Source organism: Alligator mississippiensis, chromosome 9 (assembly GCF_030867095.1).
Source record: "Alligator mississippiensis isolate rAllMis1 chromosome 9, rAllMis1, whole genome shotgun sequence".
In the NCBI taxonomy this organism is placed as follows: domain Eukaryota; kingdom Metazoa; phylum Chordata; order Crocodylia; family Alligatoridae; genus Alligator; species Alligator mississippiensis.
The window spans coordinates 49,336,948-49,364,933 of record NC_081832.1 but is presented as its reverse complement, the minus strand read 5'-3'; the positions used below and the strand labels follow the sequence as shown (position 1 = coordinate 49,364,933).

The 27,986-nt window shown below is 44.8% G+C and overlaps 1 protein-coding gene and 1 long non-coding RNA gene across 2 annotated transcripts in view; one reads left to right on the top strand and one right to left on the bottom strand.

The window, feature by feature from the left end:
* The window catches only part of LOC132252485 (uncharacterized), a 124,249-nt gene that overhangs the window by 93,005 nt on the left and 3,258 nt on the right, over positions 1 to 27,986 (top strand). Inside the window, exon 2 of the long non-coding RNA XR_009464389.1 lies at positions 14,097 to 14,202. This is a non-coding gene — a long non-coding RNA (uncharacterized LOC132252485). The remainder of the gene's footprint in view (positions 1 to 14,096; positions 14,203 to 27,986) is intronic.
* Positions 126 to 27,986, bottom strand: KCNMB1 (potassium calcium-activated channel subfamily M regulatory beta subunit 1). Its single transcript, XM_014606552.3, has 5 exons — positions 27,789 to 27,986; positions 20,217 to 20,310; positions 13,098 to 13,267; positions 11,732 to 11,927; positions 126 to 7,579 (listed from the first exon to the last, which is right to left on the bottom strand). Exons 3-5 carry the CDS (start codon positions 13,232 to 13,234, stop codon positions 7,289 to 7,291), a joined length of 624 nt encoding a protein of 207 aa, XP_014462038.1. The 5' UTR covers positions 13,235 to 13,267; positions 20,217 to 20,310; positions 27,789 to 27,986; the 3' UTR covers positions 126 to 7,288.

Here is a 27,986-nt window from a genome sequence, read left to right as displayed (position 1 = left end):
GTCTCTGTTCGTGGGTGACATCTGTGGTTCCTAGATGAATCAATCTGAGGTGATGGCCTGGTCGTTACAGGCCATTCAGTAGAGGCCTGCTACCATTGTATTTCAATCATTCCCAATCACTCTCATTCATCTGGGAACCAATTTACATGGGAGGGGTACATGAATCATACAGTTGTGACACAGGGGTGCCCGGGCAAAGGACAGAAGATGGAGACTTGACATGACTTCGGTTCACTTACAAACACAAGCCTAAACCATACAATATCCATATGAAACAATAAAAATCAATATGAAAATGATAATAATACAATATACAGCCGTAAGAATCAATAGAAACCTAATAATAATACAATATAAAACAGTAGATATCCAAAACCAAAAACTTGCTACCAAAATAAAAATGTTAAAGCTTATCCTAAGTCTGAGCTTATCCTAAGGAAAACTGGGGGTTTTGCTACTCTATAATGTATGTTATATATACTGTCACGTATCTCTTCTGTTTCAGTGAAAGTACTTGGAGATTATGGTTTGTTTACAAGTGTTGCTATATAGTGGTGAGGTGAGAGTAACAGTTCTTTAAGCCACTTTACAAAGTACAGAAGACTGATTTGTGTTAGTAAAATTAACCACTCCAAACATCTGGGAGAATTGCCGATATACTTGACAACACAACTGACTTATCTTGCTCTCTCAATACACGTTCATTTTCTCAAGGTAAATTGTACAGTTTAAAATTCTTGTTTCAAATGCTGGACTGGGGAAGAAAGGAGCTGTGTTCAAGGGTTTTTTATGCTTAACTTCCCCCCCTGAGCACAGCAGCAGGACAGTTTCTAGTGTACATACTTGTCCACAGAGGCTTAAATTCAGAGGAACACAAGACTAAATGGAACCTGTTACTGGATCAGTATTCATCTTTAGATTAAATAGCCCTTCTTAAATAGTTCTCCCTTGGGATTGATTCCCATATGTATTTCCAGAAAGCAATCTAGCTCTTATGCGCATTTGTTTTTCTAGGCTAAACAAGCAAAACCCTTTTAGTTTACTCTTCTCATAAAAGAGGTTCTCCATGTTTCTGTTCATCCTCATAGGCCTTTTCTGCACTTGTTCCAGCTAAAATGTGTCATTTCTGAACATGAATTACACAGTATTCCAGATGAGGTCATGTTAGGATCATTTTATAATGGTATCAGTATGTCCATGCCTTTACTAGAAAAGTCTCACCTGATACCCGCTGAGTTGCATTTGCCTTTCTCTCAGACACATTGGCTAAGCTCAGATATTCAAAAAGCCCCTGGCAGAAAGTGCTCCATTACACTTTAACTAAAGTGCTATGAGTTAGAGCATGTTTCAACCGAACCGATATGTGCTGTTTGGTGCAGGGGAGGGCTTGGGCTCAGAGCTTGCCTGCACTGGTGAATGCCAGCAGGAAGGGGGTGCTCCTGCACACCTCCCAGGAGGCTGCTGGAGTGCCCCCCCCCCATGCCAGCTGGTGACTGTCAGCTGTGGCTTCTGGGGAAAACAGGGGAGTGGCTGGGGGAATGGAGCCTCCCCTGCTGTACAGACCCAGCCCAGCCCCTAACCAGCAAGCTATAGGGGGACTGTCATGGGTGGGGGACTCCTTTCCCTCAGCTGTAGCCAGCAGTGGCAGCACAAGTTCCCTGCGTCACTTTTCATTGCACTAAGAATTCTGGTGGGTGGGTGGAAAAGGAGGCCCCCTTGCTCAGGGGAGGGAGGGTGGGGAGCAGCCCCTGGCAAAACCTGACCTGGGAAGCTGGGTGTGTGGGACCTACCTGGCAGAGGGCTCTTTCTTCATTCACCCCTGCCAGAGTTCCCAGAGCAGTGAAAAGCGGCACAGGAACTTGTGTTGCCACTGATGGCTGCAGCTGGGGGAAAGGAGCCCTCCTGCCTGGGCTGGGGTGACTGTGGGGACAGAAACCCCTTTTCCCACCTCCCAAGCTCTGCCCAAGGCCAACATGGCACCCTGCAAGGGGCTTCTGGGATGCTGGCAACACACAACTTAGCTTAACATGTGGTGGATGTGGCACAGGTGTTCAAAAAAGCACTCTAACCTAAAGCACTTTAGTTTGATAATACATCTACTGAGGGTTAACTTAGAGGGTGATCCACCATTTTTACAGCAAAGTGACCTGGGTTGGGTAGGGAAGGCTGGGGCCAGCTCCTGTGCTAGCCCCAGAAGCCTTACCTGGGGGCCTTCTGGGGCAGCATTGGTGCCAAGCTGGTTGCTCAGAGTCTGGCCAGCAGCCAGAGCTTGGCTTTGGCCGACCAGGCTCCATTTCTGATGGTGCATGATGCTGCCATGTGCGCCACAACACTTTTTTCAGCCTCAGTTTTTTATTTTTTTTTTTACACTGGGATCTCCCAGTGTCAAACCCCACCACCGCCGTGCTGCAAATTAGCAATGTGGTGAATGGGTGCATGTGTGCAAACTGCTTTGAGGCACCACAAACAGAATGTGCATGCTCATCGGGATGCACCCTATGCAGGTGGCTCACAAGCATTCTGTTATTGACTAATATACTTAGTTCTTACCCTTTTTGTCACTCCCAACTTATTAGCCCCCAGCTTTTAGGAGAAATTCAGGTCATTAGGGTTATGTTGAGCAAAGATCTACTGATCCTAACGATGCATATTTGATAGTCACTTGCTCTGGTTTCCCACTAGTGTCCTAGGCATGCATGAAGTTTTCTGTTGCTTCCGTCCAATGTATGTTGGCTTGTCACTCCCCCACTGAGAACAGAAAATACATTTAACAGATTATAAGGTTTGGAGAATTTACCTCCATTATTTCAGCATTCACCTTGTCTCTCTCTAAGAAAACAGTAGAGATTTTTATACATCTGAGAACAGACTTGTTTCCTGTGGGGGCTAGAATAGATTTAAATCTGCAGTACAGCTCTGAAATTTTTCCTCATAAATGATAACTGCTGACAAGTCTGTTCGCAAACTATATGATGAAAGGGCATGTGGTGTTTATGTCCCAAATGACGGTCAAATACAATGCACGTGAAATGTCTCTGTATTTCTAATTGACCCTGTAGTGGATTCGAAACTGAACTGAGAAAAACATAGGCATTTTCAGAGGACAGTCAATGTATCTGAAGCTCAGAGAAATCCCAGAAGTGTTCACACTACTCAGAACTTTCTTTGCCACTAAATTGTATGCAAGTCATGTTCTCTCCTGAGCTCTTCTGCTGGCATAAACTTACTGTCTTCCTTTCCTGTAGCATTATGGATCAAACAACAGACTTAATGCGTGCATCCAGATGAGCACACATGTGCCTCTTGCAGCATCTCAAAACCCTTTGACATGCTGCAAGAAACACATGCAGAAACAAAAAAATGTTATCTGCACTGCAGATTAGACCCTGGGATATCCAGGGGTCAAAAAATACCCCCGGGCAAAAAAAAAGTGGGGGAGGGCATGGTCCCCGACTGTGTCTTGAGGAAACAGAGGCTCAGGTCCTCCACAAAGCTGCTCTGAGAGCCAGCCAGAGCACCTCTATGACTGGCCCTCACCCTGGTGCTGAAGCCAATCTCAGGGAGCTGGACCCGGGCTCCATGCCGATAAGTAGGAGGAGGAGTGGGGAGGAGACCAGGGTGGGACCCCTGCCAGCTGCATCCCCCACCCACTCCCCCAGCCTCTAGATTGCTGCTTCGCCTGGGGCCATTCTCCACCTGCTCCCCCAGCCCCCTCAATGGCTGCCTACCCAGCCCTAGCCTCCCAACACGTAAAAAGAAAACACAACCCCCCCCAGAACTCCCTGTAATTATCAGCTGTAGCAATCAATGGCTGTTGGGGCCTCTGAGGCCTCATGGCAGAGCCCCCCCATGCCACGTGGGGCAGCAGGGATCAGCCCCGGCAGCCTGGCACCTGCATTGCTACTGCACTGTGTGGATGCAGTGCAACTCGGCAGGTGCCATGTGGCGCCTTGTGCTGTCTGACAACTTGAGGCCACTTGGGCTATGTGGGGGTGGGGGCTCTGTTACAAGGGGCCATGGGACTTTTTTTTTTTTTTTTTAAGTGCCGGGACCCTGGGGCCAGGCTGGACAGCCATCAGGAGGGCTTGGGGAGCTGGCAGGAGATGGGGCTGGGTGGGACAGTGATCCAGGGGGCTGGGGAAGTTGATGGGTGATGGGGCAAGGCAGAACAGCCATCAGAGGGACTGGGGGAGCAGGCAGGGGTGGGGCCAGGTGGGGCAGTGCTCCAGGGGGCTGGGAGAGGAAGCAGGGCGTGGAGCCAGGTGGGGGTGCCTGCAGGGGGTATGGGCCTCTATTGAGGGAGCTGCAGCCCTTGTTTGGGGGGCAGTCTGTGAGCTGTGTAAGAGGCACTGTGCCTTGTGGGGGGCAGGGAACCCATCCCTCCTGAGCAGGCCACCCACAGTCCCCAACAATCCACTCAAACCTATCCACACACCCCATGGCCCCCCACATCCCTCCACAGCCACCTATATCCCCCAACCTCCTTCCCACCTCCTTCCTGCACACACCATGTCCCCCAGCACACACCCTGCATGCCCAGCTGCCAGACAGAATGAGACCTGCTGGCAGGAGCTGTAGCTGCAGGGGAAACTGTCCTCACATCCTGGTTAGTGAAGGAGTCAAGGGGAGCTCTAACTGCTCTATGATGAGAAAACCAAAGGCAAATATAAAACATAAAGATATTTAAAATTAATTTCATTATCATGATAGAGGTACTAGTAGATTTCCAAATTGTTTAACACTGTAGATATATCAAAGAACATTGCCCACCTGATCGTTATCTGTCTGTCTGTCTGTATATAGCGGTCTTTTGTTTTATTTGTGGAGGAACAGGGATTTGGGGGTATTTTACAGAGTGACTTTTTTTTTTTTTTATCAGGGATTTTTCAGTTTTCAAATAGGGAACACCGAAATTTCTGCTAGGGAGGCAAGAGGCAGGACCCATGCAGAGGTGCCAGCTCAGAGCTGGCACCCAGGACCTAGCTGGAGGTGGTTAACCTCCTGGGCCCCAATTGGCTTTGACAGTTCAAAGCAGGCCACCACACTGTGAACATCTTCCAAGCAGTAGCTGCCCAGATGGTAAGGTGGTGGCACACATGGCAGCAGTGCTACACAAAGTCCAACCGTGCAGTCACTGGCAGCTGGCCAAGAGGTACAGATGCCTCTGCTGCAGCTGTGCAATCACCATCTGGGTCTGGCAGGTGCACAGCCTTGGGCCCACATGCTGTCGCAGGTGGCAGCAGGTCACAGCCAGGGAGCAGCTCCCACTGCCAGACTGCTGCAGTGGGTAGAGGGTGCAGGGAACTCTCAGGGCTGCTTCAGCAGTCCAGATGGTAGTGTCCCCAGGTACCAATTGGCCAGGCCCCAGAAGCTCCTGAGAGCAAGAAGTCCTGATCTACTTGCCAAGGCAGCTTTTTGTACTGATGGGACCAACAGGGCAACTTTTTATAGTGCTGGCGCCAGCAGCTCTAGATTTCCCTGGCTGCAGATCTGGGAGGAGCTGGGCAGGGTTATTTTGCCCCAGGTGGCACAACTTGCCCACACAAAAGTGCATGTCCGGGCATGTGTGCCGAGGCAAAAAGTCCTGGCTCAAATTTGCACTGCTTCTATTTGCCTGCATGTGTGAATACTCCTAGCTTTTTCACAACGTAATCATGCTTTTTACATTTTTTGTCTCCTTCACTTCACTTTTTTATGTAATATGTTAGATACAGATAAAAAGGTATCTGTAACAGGGGTCTTTCTCAGGGCTGGTCTGTCACTGGCCTGCCCACCTGTTTCTGGGCCAGCCACCTGCCTCCTTTCCTGCCACGCCTTAATAATACATAATTACGGTGTTGATTAGGTGGGAGGCTGCCCATTCTTGCCCTGATGCCAAGGGGTGCTATCTGCGGCTCTGTTCCTCCCCTACGTTGCAGCCCAAGCCTCGCACATGGCATCTGCAGTTTTTAATGTCACCGGCCCCACGTTGGGCCCCATAATCCTCCAATCAGGTGATCTACTCTGCCCTCATTCTGGGCTGCCTAGCTCCCTGAACTCTTCCCTCTTTCGAGCCTGGCCACTACAGGACCTTTGGCCACACAGGCCCTGGCCTCACTGCCAAGGCCAGTTAGAACCCCAGGCTCTGGGCATTCTTCGCAGTGGGCCTCTGGCCCTTTTGACCCTTCTGGTCCTGGCCCCAGCATTGACCAGTCAAGGGTGTTTGAAGTCAGGCTTCTAAGCCTCTAGCCCACTCTCTGACATGTGTCCACCTTCTTGGCCCTACTATGGGGTAACCCACCCGGTTGTGGGAGCTGGGGTTAAAGCGCCCTGACCTGCCTTTCACCAGGGTGGTCCCTGGCCTGGCATTTCTAGGGGACTCCTGCACCATTAGGAGCCCCACCAGGCCATCCATCCCCAGCAGGGTGCAGTTTTAGGTCATGCCCAGGACCAGGAGCCTCCAAACCCTCCCCCTAAGCTCCTGCCCTTACCTCCAAGATGTTGCATAGAGCTTTGCAGTCAGGTGATGTTTCTGCAACAATATAAACTGCTCTGTTTATATAGGTGGCCAAAGTTCTAAAATGGCTGCTGTAATCAAGCACCTGCTGGCTGTATGGCTCAGCACTTAAAGTGGCAGGCACCACCAGTGCCCTTCCACAGTATCATACTACATAATATGTGAGTTACAGATGGAAAGAGACATCTGCAAATGCAGGTGTCAAATTTAGGCATGATTAGTTAAAGCGTATAAACATATATGTAGATGCGACCTGGCACAAACTTTAGTGCCCGGTCTGCCCAGCTACTAGAGGCACATGGCAGGGCTGCAGGGACTTGGCACAACTTTAGTGCCAAGGCTCTGCATGTGTAGCCACCTGCCAAAAATCGCTTACTGCACATTAGCTGAATGTGCATTAAATTTAGTTGGACTAAACGCACATATAGACAGGCCCATAGATACCTAGCCTCTGCTTTCTGAAAATCTGACACCAAATTTGTAACCAGCAAACCGGCATGCAGAATTTTAAATCTAATTTCTGTAAAACAATGATGTTTCAAACCCACAAAAAAAATTGGCTCAAGCAATATAAAATCATTTCTGTTCTTTCAGAGTGGTCCCTATATATTTCATGGGATTTCATCTCAGATACCTATTCTATTTTATGTATAATTCCTGATAACCCATGGTGTAAGTGTATGTATATGTATTATACTGAGTGATAGTAGCTAACATGATGGTATGTTTAAAAAAAAAAAATAGACTGAAGTGGGTAGAATAAAGGTACTTTCTAGCTTGAATTTGTGAACATTATATGTTTGTTTTGTACTGCCAGGCAGCAAGTACAGACATATATTGACTGATTTTCACCATGACAACAATCAGAATCCCACCAATTAACATGAGGCTAGGCCAGAGGAAAGCAAAAAATATGTCCTTTCGTTGATATGGTCTAATTAAAATGACGCTTGTCGCTTTTCCTTTTGGATCACAATAACAAGGAAAAGTCTCAATTTGATACTTTCTGAAATTTTCTGCAATGGTCTGTACTGATTTTTTAACTTCTTTGGTGTTCTCCAACCTTTTTGGGATGTATGAGCACTGCAATGAGAAAGCAAAACAATTGTTACAACAGTTGTTTATGCTGTGAAGCAAGACCTTTCTTAAAATGTAATTTTCTACTATAGACAAAAAACCTGTGTAGACTTGAGAGGATTTCTAAATATTGTCTTGGGGGATACATAAGGTAACAATACCTGAATTGCCATATTCACTGGTTATTCCTTGATATATTAGGCCTTTATCCTGCAAAGACTTATGTATGTGTGACCAGTGTTGGCCAGTAACAAAAGGACATCACTGCTGAGATATTGCATTCAGAGACAAAGTGTAGTCTATTGTTGCTATACTGTAGCATGTATCTTAAGTGTTGAAGTAGGCAGAATCCAAATTAACTAAGAGCATACTGCCACTTTGAGTTCCTCCAATCTGAGCTCCTAGCTATAATTAGTGAAGAAAAGGTTAATACATTATGGGCAGCTGGCCCAAATTATCAGGTGTTCCCACTGCTGTCCACAGTGGAAGTCAACATGTAAAAACAATTTACCTATTTTTCAGTAGGGAGGTAATGTACACACAAATTTGGTAGCTTTCTTGTAGGAAAGTACTAAGTATTGTTTTGCTTATATGTACACTTGGCAGAATTTGATGATTTTTTTTTTATACAATTTTGATGGCTAAAATTGATGTTTATTTTAAGCATTTCTTTATATTTTATCGCTGTGTATAGATTTGTTTTCAGGATTGCACAAAATGAGGAGTGTGGGGAGCGGACACTTTAGTAATGACAGTATACTGTTAAAAGCTTTATAAAATCACATTAAACTATATAAAGCAAATATCCATAAATCAATAAAGCATACCTGCCTTAAATCATTCTGTTCATTCATCAGGAAAAAGCCGGGTGGGCAAGGACCAGAAGAGAAGGGCAGCAGCACTCCAGAGCTCTTAGAATGCAGGGAGAGGCAGCTGCCACCAGCCCAGGATGGAAAGCAGCTCCCTGCTTCCTGCAGCTCTTTAGGAGGCAAGCCCTGCCTAGCTGGGCTCAGCAAAGGGGCAGCCTGTCCCTTTAAGGGCCTCCCACCCCTCTGGGCAGCACAGTGACAATGGCTGGGCTCTAGAGGCACTCCCATATGGCCTGCCCTGAGCATGCAGGGGCGAGGCCAGTTAGGAGCTCTGGGAACACAGGGAAAGGCAGTGTGATCAGGGCAGGGTACACAGAGGTGCCCCCAAGGCGTACCTGCTGCCCCCATGCTGCCTGGAGGGGCGCGAGGCCATGGCCATTAAAGGGCCATGCTGCCCCTCCACCAATGCCTGCTAGGTGGGGCTCGGCCCCTTAGGGGTCACAGGGACTGGGTAGCTGCTTCCCACCTTAGGCTGGGCGGCCACTCTATGTGTTTGTGTCTTGTGTGTGTGTGAGAGTGTGTGTATGCACGGCACCCTCTGCCCTGGATTTCCTTACTCCCATCCCAGATGCTTTTTTATTTTACATCTCCTTTCTGTAAATTTCTATTATTATAAGAGGAAATATTTTTCCGGTGGTGTGTGACTGGCAGGTGAAATCTATGTTAATAGATAAAAATTGGATCCAGCCAAGCCTACTTCCATGATAATAGTACACAGCCCAAACTGAGATTAGAGTCTCTGTATGCTAGGCACTGAACATATGTGCAGGCATGGCAATAAAGGGCTTGCAGTCTGATGCAGATAATAATTGGGAAGGGAAATGGAGTGCCATACAGGTAAAGTTGCACATCCAACCCAACCAAGCAGAGTGGCAGAGGAAGAATCCTGGTCTTGACTCAGAAAAATCCAAAAGCTCTTCTTGCTCATGCAGGTTAATGTGCAAAGAGAGAGAGAGCAATGATCAGTCACCATATCAAACTTTCCTCTTGGTTAAATAGTGTGCAACAGTGTATTTTTAAAGAGTGTAAAATGTATCCATTGCTCTTGAAGGAAAGTTTGAAACGAACTGTGCTCACAAGCTAAATTTGTCTAGATTGATGCATTTTTTTTCAGGTCCAAAATGTTTATTACACATCTTTTGTTAGGGACTATCAAAGTGGATTGGTTAAAATAAAAGCTGTTTGCACAAATCTCAGTTGTGATTTTTATGAGGCCTGTTTATTAGTGAGGAAGATTTTTCCTAAATTTGGAGGTTTTATGTGTTTATTTTGTGTTTTTACTCCTGAACTCCTAAAGCGATCTCAAATTTAGGGAAAAAACATAAATATTGGTCTAGTAAGAAACTTTTATATAAATGTTAAATATAGTAGCTATTTTATATATAGTATAAAAACTGAAGGGCTGCATTTTCAGGGAAAAGTTAACCAAACTGTTTTGTTAATCACCTCTCTGCCTGTAACCCATTCTAATAGATGGTTTCTTATCGAAGTGAGTACAGAGCTCCATAATTGTTTCAAGACACTGTTACTACAGGGGTACACTTATTTTTCCATCTCAAGTAAAGATCAGATGTGAGTCATTACACAAGAATGGCACACCATTCATCTCTTGTATAGCAAGATGCTGACATTCACATGCCATACTTTTTTGCTTGCTTCCTCAAAGGGAATACTTTATTTTATCTTAATACTATCTTGCTGAGTGAGACCATCAATGTTCACCTGGTATGCAAGCAACAGTTCAGTGTATGTTCAGGAATTAAATGCAGTGTGAAATCTTGCTGTCCAAGTGTTGAATACAGTTTTGTCCCTACATGAAAACAGTCTTCTGCCAGAAGATGGAAATGTAATATATGTGCTCTTATACAAGGTTTTGTGTCAAGTAGATGTGATTTTTTTTCACAGAGATTGCTCTTTGTCATTAAACTGCCCATTATTTATGGAGGAGTAGTAGAAGTAACAACTTTCTAATATCTAGCTTGGATAGAATATTTTCATCTGGGTGTTCTAGTTAATGGCTTTGCCTTGAGAGGTGAGAGTTCATTTTAATTAACTCTGAGTTTTGAGTTACTGTGATCCTGCTATATACTTGGCTCAGAAAGATGAACCATCATGCCAAGCACCCTCCTGCACAGAATCAGAGTATTGCTTCAGCAACACCACTATCACATCCAAAAGTGTTGCCAAGACCATGACTTCATTGTGATATTGGCTGGAATTAGGCTATGTACACACATGCAAATGATCTGGGAGAATTCTCCCAGGTTTGTTTTCCTAGTAGAAAAACTTATCTGGAGATACCGCAACAGACAGTCAAGCACGGAGCTCTTGAAGAGCAGAGAGATTGTAGTGCTGATACTGCACAGCCGGGGACTGCTATGTACACATTTCAGCATGCACTTTAGGCTTCCTCAGTCTGTCTGGAGATAGATGGCAGTCCTATGGGCTGACCCAGACTGTACTTCAGGGAGACATAGGCTGACTCTGAATAGTGTAAGATTGTGAAGGTGTTGTGTTTTGCTCCTTGCTCAGTAGGAGCAGGAGGGTCCAGTGGGTAACATTCTGAAAGGGGGAGGGGAGTGGGGGCATAAGCAAAGCATCCTGGGATGCTGGAGCACTGGGCTGTTGCTTCTCTCAGAAGCCAGTTGCAGCTAAGCCAAAAATAAACCCAGTGGCTCAATTTGATGCCCTTGTATGCCAGCCTCAATTAAATGATTCCATTCAACCTTCCACCTCAGATACACTAGTAGCTTTGGTGTTTCTTGTTTCATGGAGCACTATGACTCCACTTTTCTTCCATCCCCTGTCTCATTTCCCATGCCCCTGAACTGGGAGTGAAATGGGGGCCCTGTTCTTCATCAGGGCTTTATTTAACCTCAGGCTTTCCCATGGTTATTCAACAAACTCTCCAGCAACCAGATGTTGAGTTATTGCTCTGTGTTGTGCTTCAACTTGTAGAGACTTATTAAATATGTATAAGCTTTTTAAATATATATATTCATTTTAGTTGATGACATTGCTTAGCAAATATTAACTTAATGTCTGATATGACGTTTATAATAAATACCAAGTATGTATTCACTCTGAATGTTTTAACGTTTCCCGTGGTCTAAGAGCAAGCATTGGTATGAAGAAAGTCTGACAACTCTGTGTTCTACTTTCTCTTAGTTCCCAACTGCTTTGCTTGATTTTTTTTTTTTTAAGAAAAGAAAAGAAACAACTGATGAATTAAAGGTAGTATATATCACTTTTGTCCACCAGAATCTCCCCCCTGTTAATTTCAAAGTACCTTGGGATTTATTTCCAGTGTCTCCTCTGTAAGATATAGCATAACCTCTTGTCCTGAGAAGTTCAAGTTGACCCAGACTTCCAGACAGGGATAGTGAAAAATGTTTTCATCATTTGCTCCTTCAATGAATGAACAATGGACTTCGTCCTTGATGTTTGCTTTGACCACTTGGCACTTAGTTTCTTTTGTCCAAACACTACAAAACCAAAACAAATACCATTGCTTTGAAATCCTTGTCTACAGCTTCTCTGCTCTTTCATCTGATTCCAGCAAGTGCTATAGTCAAATTTTCCAGATTGCCATGTTGGTGCTTTGTGTATTGTTAAATAATCAGCAATGCAAACAGGGTTGTAGGTGGGGGCATGGAGAGAGTGTTAGGGTAGAAAACAGGCCAGTTGAAGCATGGTGGAAAAGATTTATTAGCGGTGCAGGATTGATTGGGTTTTGTGTTTATCCATTAGCTATGTCCTCTGTAAGTTGAGGGAAAAATTATAACCACATGCACAGAGATATTTGAAGTTGGCTTCTCTGAAACAACACTGGAAAAATAGGATTTTGTGTGGTCAATAATGTTGTAGATAATTCTTTTAAAGTATTGGGTGCACATATGGTTTTCATGCATTAGTGAAAGCTTCAATTAAAATATTTTCTGAAATCTGCTTTATCATACAAAGACATTTGATGGCTCAAAAGAACACGTCGCCTAATGCTGTTGTGTGGCATCCATATCTTGTAGTACTGTTTTTAATTCTTGGATTTTTTTAATGGGCCATTTTTCCCAAGTAGGCTGAAGTAGTTCATTATAGAATTCTGCCAGTGCTGAGAGGAAAAATTCAGCACCGTGGACTAGAATTTTTGCTGCCAAGGGTCTTGGCTTTGTTTTGAGCAATTTGATTTTTGTTTAATTAAATATTTTCGAATGTAATATGTCTTTTTTAAAAAACAAGAAAACTCAAAGCTTAAAACTTCCATTTAACAAAACTCTGTTTTTTGTTTATCAACGAAAAATGTGAAATGAAGAAATGTACAAAAATATTGAAAAAAATTTTTAACAGAAAATGAGAATATCTCTCTAAACAGCTCATATGCTAATCCTGAGAGCATGACTTTCTGTTTTTTTGTAAATACTAGAACTACATGCACTCTTCAGGGTTACTCATTACCTTCACTCTTCTCAGTTCTCTCATGATGTATAATTAGCTTGAAAACCTCTTTAAGATGGTATCCTTTTTTTGTTCTATAACATACCTAATACATTTGGAATGTGGTCATTATTTAAAACAATGCCTGTGCTGACAGTGGAAAGACATAGGCTGTATAAAAAGACATAGCCTTTATAACATTTATAAAAAAGGACTATAATTACCTGCTGTTGTACAATGGCACAATTGTGATCCCAATAAAAAAGTACATCACCAGTGAGCAGGCAACCATTCCCAGTCCCAGGCATAATGCCCTGTTTTCCCCTCGATTCTGTGCGGTCACCAACTTTTTGGCCAACATGATTTAGTTTTATGGATTCTGCAGTTTCAGGTTCTGGAGAGAAATAAAAAGGCAGGTAAATATGGTTGCAGAAATTGGTACAGTTTTCTTACTAGTTGAAGAAATATCATGTATTCCATTTGGAAAAAAAAATGTCCCCATTTTGAAGCAAACCTGTTGTTAAAACTTTGTACATTTTTATTATGACAAACATCACTTTCTGCTCTGAACTGTATAGTTTGGAAAACTTCTCAGTGTTTGGTGACATTTTGTTGGAGGAAAAAAATTGGGCTAGGAAATAGCTTAGAACAAAACTGATCTCTTTTCCTGAAATTTTGTTAAAGAATAATCTATATCCATATCTAGCACATATATAATCCACTTTATGCTGCTTTTTGTATACTATATAGTATTCTGTGAAATATGTACTAGTAAGTACTGATGTATATAACAATTAATATATTACTATTTATAGTATATTATCAAAATATGAATAAAATGTTCCATAATAGAACACTTTTACACTAAACCACATTTTTCTTTGCACATTTTTCTCACTAGAAATAGAGTGACCAGAACAGAAATGCAATTTGCTTATTACAGTGGGTTGAACGTTTTGGGGACACACGTTTTTGCTTTGACACAAAGTTTTGCTGTATCCATATTCATTCCTTTTCTATAAAAGGACTCATTCCTTTTCTTTAAAATAACTCACTGATGTATAATAACCAGTTGTGGGAATGATGAGAAAACTACAGAGAGAGTCTTCTAGTGCCCTCCTGATGCATAAACTTCCTATGTCATCATCTCAACCCAATGTGGTTATGGTACAAAAACAGTGCTTAAAACCCTGTTAATATTTCTACCTTTCCTCCTCTTACAGCTACTACTAGCAGTAGTGCAATAGTGGGAAATATCAAGTGAAATACTGAGAACAGAAGGAGGACTGAACTTAATGTTTTGGCATGTTCTGTATGCCTCATTGCTAGGTAAGAGTCTAAATAATAACTTTGCTGAAATTGATGTTGATTTCTCTAGAGGTATAATAAATAATGGAAATAAATGAGTTCTGAAAATGAATACTTTTGAAAGACACTATCTGCCAAATCAGTATGATTGATCTGTAATGTTATGATACAAATAAGAAAGAACACTATTTTTGTGAGTCAGCCCATTCACAGTGGGCACATCTACACGTGAAATGAATTTGACACAATAAGTTTGCACCAGAGTTGATTGCTCCTGGGCCCAGTGTTTACACGTGTGCCCAGGGCTGCAGCACATTGAGCCAGGGCAGTGAAGCCCCAACTAGCAGGGGATCGTGGGGTGTCAGCCTGCCATCTTGGAGCTGCTCCTGCCCAGCTCAATGTGCTGTGGAGGGGCTGGCAGGGGCATGAGAGGGCTGCATTGTGGGGCTAGCTGGCAGACAGCCCCACACTAATGTCCTCGTGTCCCAGCCAATCCCAGTAAGCATCTACATATACATTGTGATGGAGTAAATAACTCCAGCATAAAATAGTACTTGTGTTGGGCAGTACTATCCTATGGTGAAGTGAATTGGTTTATTCTGACATAATACCAGCGCTCGTGTAGATGGTGATGTTTTACTGCAGAGCTAACAATAAGCATCTGGTGTAGATACACCTAGTATCTACAATTCAGTGGTTCATGTGAAACTGGTGCATGGGCTTGCAGGGTTCCCCTTCGGTGAGGAAATTTGGCAGATGAAGGAGTGGCAGCAGCATTAATTGTCATGGCTCTGGGAGCTGTAGCATTTAACACTGCCATTGTTCCCCCACTACCAACTTTCCAGACCCATGAGGAGTCCCATCAGCAAAATCTTGGCCACCCTGCTGTAGTTGGTCTTTACCATTCTAAATTGTTAATGTAAAATTGTATACACTATTTGGAGACATACTCTTGGCAGATTGAAAGTCTCCGAATGGTTTCATGGTAGGTAGGAAAGAGGGGAAATACGCTGAATTGTGCTTAATTAGAACACGGATGAATCCTTGCAATTGAGCAGTTCCACTCTGATGTCAGCAGATGTAAAGGTCTGTCCACATGACATCAACTACAACATCAGAGTGTACTGTTCTTTTCCTGGCTAAGCATAAAAGGAAGCAACTATTGATTGTATACAACAGGCTTGTCCAACATAAGGCCCGCGGGCCACCATGCGGCCCGCCAACACATTTTCTGTGGCCTGTGGTGCTACGACAGGAAACAAAAGTAAACACAGTTTACTTTCGTTCCCACCCCTTGTCCCTCCCCCAGCCCCTCAGCAGCTTCCTAATGGCTGCAGAAGGGCTGGGGAAGGGACAAGGTTCCCACACACACTGCGTCAGCTTGACGTTGCCGATGCAGTGCGTGTGAGAAGAGGAGTAGCCAAGTGCCTCTCGGGACTGGATGAGCCCGGCCAGAGCGGCAGGGGCTCAGCTGCACTTTCCCCCTACCTGTGCTGGTCAGTCCCGAGCAGCACACGGCTCTGCCGCCGCCTCTGCTGGCTGGTGCCGACCCAAGTGGGTCTGTCCCATCCGGAGCAGCATACAGCTGAAGCCGGATTCCCATGTGCTGCTGGGGGCAGGAGAAGCCTGGCTGGGTTGGCACCGGCCAGCAAAAGTGGCATTAGAGCCATGTGCTGCTCGGGATTGACCGGTGCAGGCAGGGGGGAAATGCAGCTGATCCTCTGCTGCTCCGGCTAGGCTCGTCTTGTCCCAAGCAGCACACAGCTCTGCTTCTGCTGGCCGGTGAAGACCCGGCAGGGCTCCTCCCGTCCCACCAGGACCAGCCTGGCTCACACCGGGCATTGACATGGAGCTCGGCGACCGAGGGAGCTGGGACTGGCACTGGCAACGGAGCCCGGTGGAGCAAGGCAGATTGGCGGTGGGTGGAAGTGGGGACAAGTACAGACGGGTCCTTCCCCAGGAGAAGCTGTGCTTAGCGTGCTTTTCTGTGCTTGGGAGCCAAATAGGGCCTGGAGCCGCGTGGGGCAGTGCAGCCGGGCCGGGGGAGCAAGGGTCCCACAGGAGGGAGGGGATGGGAGAGCCCGGGCACGACCCGCAGGCACTCACCTCGGAGAAGCTCTGCACCCGGCCCTGTGCACGGCTCATCCACAGAAATGTGCTGGGCCGGAGCCTCCCCACACTGACACCCAGCCGCGCCCACAAGGACCAGCCCAGGCACTGGGCACCAACACAGAGCTCCACGACCGTAGGAGCTGGGACTGGGACTGGCACTGCCTGCAGGGCCCAGTGGGGCGAGGCGTAGCGGTGTCGGGTGGAAGCAGGTCCTTCCGCAGGAGAAGTGGTACTCATCCTGCTGTTCTGTGCTTGGGAGCCAAGCAGGGTCGGAGCTGCACGGGGTAGTGCTTCCCGCTGCCCAGCTCTTCTGTGAAGTTCCCACACTTCTTGAATACAACGTGGTATGGGTTCATACGCCTTTGAAGCTTCTTGTCACCACCAATATCGTATTTGACATTTACCATAAAACTTGTGCGCCTCTTCAGACGGAATATATACCCCTCAAAAGCATTTGGTATTATTTATATACTGGCCAATTTATAAGATATCCTTTAATAATTTGAATTGCAACAGGTAAACTTACCTTTTGAGTTTACCAAAGCTACCCAAACAACACTGCATAATTGCTGAACCAAATTTAGTTTTGATTTTAACCATACTTTAAACGCAGAGGTTCTAAGTTCAGGGAAGCCTTGACCCGTTGTTTTAGGGGAAACAAAAACCTGCGAGTTAATTAATGCAGCTTCTCACACATCCTGCTATATTGGTGCTGGAAATAGCATCTCAATTCAAACAAGATTTTCTTTATAGCCTTAAAAACCCCTTGTCAGTTGTCTTGCTAAAAAACAAAGACATTATCTTTTAATAAATGCCATTTTGCTACACAAATAGAATTTATAACTCAAAACTTTTGTATGAATTGCTGTCCCTTGTTTAAAAAATTAAGACAATCTTCCAGTCCAAGCTGGACAAAAGTGTTCTGGTCTGGGATCCACAGACAAATTCAATTTTTTGTAGATAAAAATCAACCATTTGTATCGCATCCTGATGATATCCATATACGTTTAAACTTTTGACAACTTAACCAAACAACACAAAACAAACAAACACATTTTTGTTTTAATAATAAAGCTGTCACTTAGATGAGGAAGAGCTGTTGATGGTAACAAGGCCTTGTGCTCTATCAGTCACCTTTGCTACTGGATTGAATTTTACCCTATAGCTTCTATAAAAAAAAAAAAAAAAAAAAAGCAGCATACACACTAAACTCCTTGGAGTAAAATCATATTTACAATACTAACATGTACAGTGGCAATGTACACATTTTTGGGATATTACTTCTATATACATATTAAATAACAAGAATTATCTGTATGTATTTTATTCTTTCAAAGGCCCATTTTGGCAATTGAAATGGGAACCTTTACAATTTTTTTTTAAATGTGAGCTCATGGGATGCCAATACCCTTGTTACAATTTTAACCACACTGCCATTTTAAAAAGCAGTTTTGTTTTGTTTTGTTTTTTTCCTTCAGAGGGACAATTTCTCTCTCAGAATTTTCACTTAAAAAGCTTTTTCCACATTCATATTGCCGGGACAGTTGTGGGGATTGAGAGGTCTTGAAGGCTGAACATGGTTCTGGCTCTGCCCTTCCTGCCTGCTCTTGCACCCAAATGAACTCCATCAACCTCTGCTCTGCTTTGTTCTCTGACTTCCCACATTCATTTGTTGACTGATCCCTCTCCTCTGCTGTTGTCTTTTGTTTAATGCCCATCTGCAAAGCTTCAACACACATGTGACACTGAGGATCTTTCAGCTGCTTCACCTGTTTCTCTGTATCACCTTTCAACTCTTCCACACACTGCTGCAGTCTTACAGGCTGCAGAAGAATGGACACTAGGGCTGTACGAAATTTTGCTGCTCGTTTTGTTTCGACGCTGTTTTGACCCGTTTTGGCCTCAAAACAGTGAAGTCAAAACAAAACAGGCAGCGTTTAAGCATTGTAGAAACAAAACAGGGCAGGTCGAAACATTCAAAACATTTTGAGTTTCAAGCAAGAAGCTGGGGCTTGTTTTCAAAATCTTGCCTGCAGGGAGAGAGAAAGTAAAGTAAGGAGAGGGAGAGGGAGGAGCAGGGAAGGTGGTGAGTGGAGGAGTGCTCTTATTATTGACTGTGCAGCTGGCCAGTGACTGTCATCCTTCCCTGAGGTCCCTTCCAACCCCAGTGCTCTGGGGGAGGGATAGAAAAACTGCATAAAAGCCAGCATTTTTTTAACTGCCCTGTTTTATGCTTTGGGGTCACTTACTGAACTGTCTGTTCTAGCAGCTCACTGTCAGACCGCTACGGCTAGGAGCACTGATTTTCTAAAAGATTCCCTGCTTGCTACCCTAGCTACAGGGACTTCAGTATATTTTTTTTCTTCTAGGCGCTTTTAGTGGGGAATGGGAACAGGGTCTCTCCCATTCCCTGCTGGTCCCCCCAGGTAAGTTCATAGATGGCCATCAGGTCCCCCTCAGCCTTCTCTTGTCAAGGCTGAATAGGTTCAGGTCCCATAGCTTCTCCTCGTAGGGCCTGCCCTGCTGCCCCCTGATCATGCGAGTGGTCCTCCTCTGGACCCTCTCCATGTTGTCCACATCCCTCCTGAAGTGCAGCACCCAGAACTGGGTGCAGTACTCCAACTGGGGCCTGACCAAGGTTGCACAGAGGGGGAGGATCACCTCCTTGGACCTGCTCGTGATGGATCTGTGGATGCATGACAAGGTGCGATTAACCTTCCTGACCACGTCCTCACATTGACAGCCCATGTTCATTTTGAAATCAATAATGACCGCAAGATCTCTTTCTGCCACTGTGCTTTCGAGAAGGGAGTTCCCCAGCCTGTAGGTATGCTGTCGGTTCTTCCTGCCTAAGTGCAGTAGCCTGCACTTGTCAGTATTGAATCCCATCCGATTCTTATTTGCCCACCCCTGTAACCTGTCCAGGTCCAGCAGTATCCTGTCTCTCCCTTCTAGCGTGCCCACCTTGCCTGAAATCTAGGTGTCGTCAGCAAATTTGAACAGGGTGCTTTTCACCCCCTCGTCCAAGTCGCTAAGAAGGAAATTGAACAGTGTGGGCCTGAAGACCGAGCCCTGGGGGACTTCATTGCCCACATCCCTCCAGGTCGAGTGGATGCTATAAAGGTTAGACCCATTTCATTGTCACTTCCTGCAACTTCATTGGTGTCAAAGGTCACGTGACATCATTTCCTGATGGGATACCACTTCCTGTGAGGTCTTTGAATATGGCTCACTGGCCCACTGGGTGATAAAAAGTTTGTGATCTGGCCCCACATTCAAAAACGTTGGACACCCCTGGTATACAACCATACTGAGTGAACCTCAAAAGGTGCTTGAGACTAGATACAGACATTCAAAAAAACGAAGGTGGGATTGAGCTAAGTTATTCAGTTTTCTTTAAGCGGTGTAGTTTAGATTGATAGCAAACTTAACATTGTTTCCCTTTGGTGGAGGGGCAAATCTTAGACTGGGTTCTGCCATTTACCAGTCTGTGTCTGCCGAACTTCTTTTCTGTTATAGGTATAGACCAGTTTCTGATTGTTTATACCACTAAAAGTGCAATGTCTGCTGTACCTGGCCTAAAACAGTTACAGGGTCCTCAGTTCAGCAAAGCAGTTATTTCATACTTAATATGAGGTGTTTAGCCAGGTGAATAGTCAGTTCCTTATGTCTTACTAAGGTAAACATCAAGTTAAAGTCAATAGGTCTTAAACATGTGCCTAAAGGTGCACATGTGCCTTTCTAACTAGGATTGAACTATTAATCTGAACCTAGAGGCATGCTAGAAATAGTCTATAAGGAAGAGTAATATCTTACAACTGTGGAATACAATGAAGTTCAAGTACATTTCACGTACATTGTGTTGCATTTCTAAACTAAACACATATTCTTAAAGTTGATGATTGATACAAAATAAGCAATACCTGGTTATTGCCTTGTGATGTAGAGACAGAACTCCATGAAGCCATGTGGAGTCTAGTCCTTGGGAACAGTGTCCAAGACTTGTGTTCTCTTGACCTGTGGGAGCAAATACATAGAATATCTAGAGCTGACCAAGGTCAGTGATAATTTTTCCCATATGCTTCATTGTAAGGAGGCTGTTAAAGATGAGTGAAAACAAAAATTTCTGTTTTATATATACACAATTCAAATATTCAAATATTTGTTGTCCTAAATTGGGACAAAAAAATTGAAAAAAAACATTTTTTCCATGGAACAAAAATTCCAAACAATTCTACCAAGAATGCCAAAATAAAAGATTCCAACATTCCCAAAACAAAATAGGCTTTTTTTTTTCTTTGAATCAATCTGATATTTAACCACAGCTGCAGTTATGTGTTTCCTACTATGCAATTTGATCTGAGAGGAGACTACAGTGCAATATGGAAGAACAGTCCATAAGGTAGAGCGAGGACATAGGATACCAAAGCACTTCTATGAGGCACTGTAACATAATAAGATAAAGCAGTTTGCTTACTTCAACAAAGCAAACTATTTTTGCCCAGCCTTAAGAAAGAGAGCATTGGGAACCTGCAAGCCATGGGGTGGCAACCACTACGGCACAGGTAAGAAACGAGAAGGTAAGAAACAGGGGGCCCCTTGGGACTCGGAGCAGGGGGGCAGCAAAGGCACCAGTCGCAGGGCTCAAGTGCCTATATACTAATGCTAGGAGCATGGGAAACAAGCAGGATGAACTAGAGCTCCTGCTTGCACAAAACACCTACGACTTAGTGGGGCTAACGGAAACCTGGTGGGATTCATCCCACGACTGGGCGGTACATATTGAGGGTTATAGATTGTACAGAAAGGACAGGGTGGGGAAAAAGGGGGGGGGGGTTGTGCTGTATGTCAGTGAGCAATATACATCGACCCTCATCAAGACAGAATCCAAGGATGAGGAAGTAGAAGGATTGTGGGTTAGACTACATGGGGGGCAAGGAGAAAGGGATTTGGTGGTAGGGGTCTGCTACAGACCCCCACATCAAGGGGAAGAAATAGATTCGGGGCTCCTGAGGCAGCTCTCAGAGACCATAAAAGCTAAAGAGGCGGTAGTTGTGGGGGACCTAAACTACCCAGACATCTGCTGGGACACGCAGACGGCAAAGTCCCACCGCTCATGCAGGTTTCTAACCTGTGTACAGGACCTCCACCTGACACAGGAGGTACACGGTCCCACTAGGGGGAATGCCTTACTGGATCTGGTATTGGCAATGGGGGATGACATGGTAGGGGACCTACAGATCGGCAGCCATCTGGGGGACAGTGATCACCTAATAATAGAATTCACCATAAGACGCCGAGTGGGTAAGGTAACTAGTAGGGTGAAAGTGCTAGACTTTAGGAAAGCTGATTTAAATGAACTCAGGCGATTAGTCAAGGACACACTCCAGAGTAGGAGTTTTGAAGTGATGGGAGCCCAAGAAGGGTGGCTGTGCCTTAAGGAAACAATCCTTCAGGCACAAAGCGAGACGATCCCCGTGCAAGGTAAAAGAGGGAAAGGGGCCAGGAAATTTCCCTGGCTGACCACAGAAATCCAGGGCAGCCTAAGGGCCAAAAGGGGAGCACATAAAAAGTGGAAACAGGGTGAGATCACCAAAGACGAATATACCTCCTCTGCTCGTGCTTGTAGGGAGGCAGTTAGACGGGCCAAAGCTACCATGGAGCTGAGGATGGCATCCCAAGTAAAAGACAACAAGAAATTGTTTTTTAGATATATAGGGAGTAAAAGGAAGGCCCAGGGAGGAATAGGACCCCTGCTAAATGGGCAGAAACAATTGGTGACGGACAGGGGGGACAAGGCTGAACTCCTCAACGAGTTCTTTGCCTCAGTGTTCCTAAGCGAGGGGCACGACAAGTCTCTCCCTGGGGTTGTAGAGAGGCAGCAACAAGGCGCCAGACTGCCATGCGTAGACCCTGAGATGGTGCAGAGTCACTTGGAAGAACTGGATGCCTTTAAGTCAGTAGGCCCGGATGAGCTCCATCCGAGGGTGCTGAAGGCACTGGCCGACATCATTGCTGAGCCACTGGTGGGAATATTTGAATGCTCGTGGCGCACGGGCCAAGTCCCAGAAGACTGGAAAAGGGCCAGCGTGGTCCCCATTTTCAAGAAGGGGAGGAAGGAGGACCCAGGCAACTATAGGCTAGTCAGTCTCACCTCCATCCTAGGCAAAGTCTTTGAAAAAATTATCAAGGCTCACATTTGTGAGAGCCCGGCAGGACAAATTATGCTGAGGGGAAACCAGCACGGGTTCGTGGTAGGCAGATCGTGCCTGACCAATCTAGTCTCTTTTTATGACCAGGTTACAAAATGCCTGGACACAGGAGGAGGGGTGGATGTCGTATACTTAGACTTCAGGAAGGCCTTCGATACGGTATCGCACCCCATACTGGTGAACAAGTTAAGAGGCTGTGACTTGGATGACTACACAGTCCGGTGGGTGGCGAATTGGCTGGAGGGTCGCACTCAGAGAGTCGTGGTGGATGGATCGGTTTCGACCTGGAAGGGTGTGGGCAGTGGGGTCCCGCAGGGCTCGGTCCTGGGACCGATACTCTTTAATGTCTTCATCAGCGACTTGGACAAGGGAGTGAAATGTACTCTGTCCAAGTTTGCAGATGACACAAAGCTATGGGGAGAAGTGGACACGCCGGAGGGCAGGGAACAGCTGCAAGCAGACCTGGATAGGTTGGACAAGTGGGCAGAAAACAACAGAATGCAGTTCAACAAGGAGAAATGCAAAGTGCTGCACCTAGGGTGGAAAAATGTCCAGCACACCTACAGCCTAGGGAATGACCTGCTGGGTGTCACAGAAGTGGAAAGGGATCTTGGAGTCCTAGTGGACTCCAAGATGAACATGAGTCGGCAGTGTGACGAATCCATCAGAAAAGCCAATGGCACTTAATTGTGCATCAGCAGATGCATGACGAATAGATCCAAAGAGGTGATACTTCCCCTCTATCGGGCACTGGTCAGACTGCAGTTGGAGTACTGCGTGCAATTCTGGGCACCACACTTCAAGAGGGATGCGGATAACCTGGAGAGGGTCCAGAGAAGGGCCACTTGTATGGTTAAGGGCCTGCAGACCAAGCCCTATGAGGAGAGACTAGAGAAACTGGACCTTTTCAGCCTCCGCAAGAGAAGGTTGAGAGGCGACCTTGTGGCTGCCTATAAGTTCATCACAGGGGCACAGAAGGGAATTGGTGAGGTTTTATTCACCAAGGCGCCCCCGGGGGTTACAAGAAATAATGGCCACAAGCTAGCAGAGAGCAGATTTAGATTGGACATTAGGAAGAACTTCTTCACAGTTCGAGTGGCCAAGGTCTGGAACGGGCTCCCAAGGGAGGTGGTGCTCTCCCCTACCCTGGGGGTCTTCAAGAGGAGGTTAGATAGGCATCTAGCTGTGGTCATCTAAACCCAGCACTCTTTCCTGCTTATGCAGTGGGTCGGACTCGATGATCTATTGAGGTCCCTTCCGACCCTAACATCTATGAATCTATTTTAATTTGCGTCCAACAAATCTTAACATAGTTTCTGGCTTTAATTTTGCCAGATTTCTTAGGTTTCCACCAGGAACAAAGAACCCAAAAGAACTACTGTTTTTATTAAAATATGTTGGTGGGAAATTTTCAGCAATTTCTGTAAATTGTATGGAATTTGCTGTTGTGCTCACAGCAAATGATTATACTTCAGTGCTCCAGGAGAGTGATACAGCACCTAGTGGATCCACCAGCATGGTCTCAGAAGAAAATATTTTTCCCAACCATAATGTTTACATCTGTATATACTAGTGGACTCCCAGTTGGGAGTAAATATGGTCAAATATTCCATTTATCCTTTGTATCATGACATTGAAACCAAAAACTCTGGGACACAGTAAATAAAGAATGTTATAAGAATTGTAATTCTCAACTCAATCAGTTTGGATATTTTCTACATCAGTAAATTTGCATGTCTGTTGGATCTTGCATCGCACAGCTCAACTTGCTTGCTTCTTTAAGCTTCTACTATATCCCATTGAGGCAGGTGATCAATGAGCAAATTGAGATACCGAAAAAGTAAGTGATTTGCCCAAAGTTACCAAGTGAGGTGGTATAAACAGGAAATAGAAGGCTGTTTGCACCTTGCTAACTTTTTGAGTGATCCTGCCACTTAAAATTCGTCATGCATTTCAAACTGCTGCTCTGCTACAAAATAAACCCATATATGCAATGCTAGAAATGTTAACGGAAAAGATATAAATGCAACATAGTGAGCCAAATTCTCTGGCGCTATATGTCAGTGTTACTGCACTGACACTAGAGTTGCTGTGCCAGTTTACGGCAGCTGAAATGAAATTTCAAAATAAATCACAAAATTAATTTTTTATTTTCCACTCCTTGTAAACTGAGTAAGTAGATCAAATTGTGTGGTAAAAACAATAAAGCTGTATTCAGTTTGTATGCAGGGAATCTTTGAGAGGAGGAGCTGGGAATGTGAAATGGGACAGAAAAGTTAAAGATGAAGAAAAGTTGGGACAGATTGGTGAAATTGATCTGTTGCACTTTTCTAACCCCTTCCATTTACAAGTAATCAGTCAGATGTTTTACCGCTTGTTAACAATGAAATCCCCACAATTTCTAAGTTGGAATGCAGATGAATGCTGTGTGTGTGGAGGAACATGTTTATAATTTGGGCATGATATAACTATCTCTCTCAAGGTTTACAGCTTGTAAACTCTGATTCATCCTTTTCTATTCTTTATTTTATGTTGGTGTCTTACATCAGGGGTGGCATTAAAAAAACAAACAAAAAAAACCCCTTCACTATGTTTCTTCTCTGCCAACGTTAGTAAAAATTTATCAAATTAAATATTGTGGAAAATGCAATTGGTTCAGGATGGCATAATATGTAAAGGCAGTTCTCGACTTGCATTGTTCTGACTTGCGGCGATCTGCACTTGTGGCGTGCCGCTATTTACACCCATGTCATTACTTGTGGTGCTGGATCCTTGCACTTAGGGCATGCAATAAGTGCAAGGATCCAGCACCACATGTCATCCAGCCCGCGACCCGCTCCAGGACTCGTGGCTGCGGTACCTGGGTGAGCCCTGTGCTGGGGGTTGGGCAGTCACTGCCAAGGTCACCTCTGCCTGCCCTGGGATCTGCGCCCAGCCAAGGAGGAGCCTGGGACTGTGTGGCTGCGAAGCCACCGGTGCTGGGGCAAAGCCACGGTGGGGCACAGTGGCGGTAGTGAGTGCCTCCAAATTTCCTGCCGTCTGTGCTGCTCACCAGGTAGGTGAGGCACTAAAGCAGGATGCCACCATATGCCTGGGGACACATGGCGCTCCCACGACCTGAGAAAGGGGCAAGAGCACCAGCCTGTCTTGGGGCCTGGGTGGCCCTGGGGTGGGGGAGACCAGGGTTGGTGCCTTGCCTCCTAGCAGGGCGGCTGCATGCAGGGCTCCCAGGTAGAGCTCTTAGTTCAATGGAGAAAGGTTTCCTCCCTTCTGGTCAGCAGTGTAAGTTGGGGGGCAGGTGCCTTGTGTGGGGAGGGGCCCAGAAATAGCTGTTGCTGCAGCTGGCAGCTGGGTTCTCCAGCCAACACTGTCCCATGCACTGCCCTGGCCCCAGCTGCCCTGCTACACCTCCATTGTGCTGGGCCCATGCTGGTTCCTACACCGTCTCCATCCCCACTGACATCCTGCCCTAGCTTGCTCTCTTTTGCTGGCTCACCACTCCTGTCAACACAGGGTTATGGGTTGAGTTGATTTAAATATGGTGTTAAATATGGTGTTTATGGTCATTTCTATAAAAAATTGGGCATCAGGAGTTTGGTCAGGAATGTAACCCTCTATTATATTCCCTGTTTCTATGGGAAAATCAGATTTGACTTGCATCATTTCCACTTACAGTGCCTTTTCAGGAACATAACCCGCTGTAAGTGCGAGGACTGCCTGTATTTGATTTTGAAGACATGAACATAGGGAAGTTAGCTCTGCTTTAAGCACTAATCACAATGTATCCTTAGCTCTGAAATTCCTAGGATGCCTTCATAATTATTAGCAAATTATAATCTTCGTCTTTTTCTAATATTCACATCTTTCCCATCTTTCTATTCAATCTAGTTAAATTATACAGTACATTAGCTATTCAATGTCAATGTATAATCACTGCATTGACAGTTGCTGGTGATCGTCCTGGGGATGCCATCTGCTTAGGTTTAGAACCAAATACCCAGTTTTGATTAGTAGATGCATTTCATACTCCATGGGAGGTCTTCCCCATGTCTCCACCTTACCTGGCCCCCCTTCCACCCAACCCCAACATCCTTTTTGATGTTGTAACCTATAGCTCACAATGGGACATCCTTCATGGTTACTCCATAGTGCTAGCTTCGATAGAGGAATCACAAACAATAAGAGTTCACAGCATTCTCCAGCTCTATTCCTACCCTCTGAGCAGAAAAGAAGAGTCTGAGCCAGGCTTACCATCTTGAGTTTAGCCTAAGAGTAAATATTAACAGTGACATAATCATTAATAGAGGAAGCTTAACTTTTAGCGGTTGAACTTTATGGAAACATTTGGCTCCTGGCTTTTGGACGAACAGCAACAGCAGTATTTTCCATGTCACAGTATACCATTCTGATTATCATTTGGATCAACCTTCACCATAGCATTCAAAATGGATCCCGATCCATTAGCCTCTGCTGCCTCTGATTTACAGAGCAATCTGTGACCTTGAGTTATTGCCAGAAGGCATTTTGGGGGTTACTGATTATAATCTATATTGTATATAAAATAGCTGTTTATTACATACACTATTAACATTTTATCAGCCATCCTATTTTATTACCCTTGAAAAATACTATTGTGGCCAGTCTTAAAAAAACATTGCCACTTTCACCAGTCTTGTAGGATAAAGTGTTCTGATAAGCGACTTCAGAGAAGTTGTAGTCATTTTATTGATTTGAATATGGGATTAAACCCTGCTTGTATGATAGAAAACATGGGGGTTAGGTTTTTTGCATTTTTTTTGCCAAAGACAGTGAGCTGGGAGTGGACTGAGACGTGTATTGGTTCTGATATCTTTATAGAGTACTTCTTTTCAACTCTTTGTAATACAACACAGCTTTTAAGAGTGGATTTTCAAAGTTAGATGCCCCATTCCCATGCAAGTTTAATGGGAGATGTGCAGTTAACACCCTCCCTCAGGCTCTTTGAAAATTTTAGCCACTCGGCATCTGAAGCTAAGAACACTTGCTAATATTAATATTTACTGCCCTTGACAGAACTAGAGTCCTTATTCTGTTATTCACAAGCTGTTAACATCATGCATGTCTGAATAATTCAACTGAATAATTTATGATTGGTATTAGAGAGAGGAAAAGCATTTAACTTCTAAAATAAATTCAAAGTTAGTTGCATGATTAGAAAGGCTGCTGCTTCTAGAAGTATGATCTTTCTCAAAAATCTCATTCCTCAATTTAAAGAAAAAAAAACTTTTCCAGAATGGTACTTACAGGCTTCTCTGAGTGCTGCTTTTTTGTAGTCTTCAGTGCAGAAAATAGTTTCTGTCATTTGACTAATCTTGATAGGTGAAAAACCTTCCCATGTCAGTGATGAGGCAGCTGAACTTAGATTTAAAATGTTCCTTTCCAGGATCCCTCTCGGTTTGTTTTGCTGTGTATAAACCTTTAACTTCAGTTTCCCTATTATGA

What these genes read in the sequence shown, in the direction of transcription:
- KCNMB1 (XM_014606552.3), bottom strand. Translation starts at nt 13,234, where the DNA reads ATGTTGGCCAAAAAGTTGGTGACCGCACAGAATCGAGGGGAAAACAGG. An exon ending in GTGCCATTGTACAACAGCAG is followed by an intron (nt 11,928 to 13,097) that starts GTAATTATAGTC and finishes TTGGTTTTGTAG; the next exon opens with TGTTTGGACAAAAGAAACTA. An exon ending in CACTGGAAATAAATCCCAAG is followed by an intron (nt 7,580 to 11,731) that starts GTACTTTGAAAT and finishes TTCTCATTGCAG; the next exon opens with TGCTCATACATCCCAAAAAG.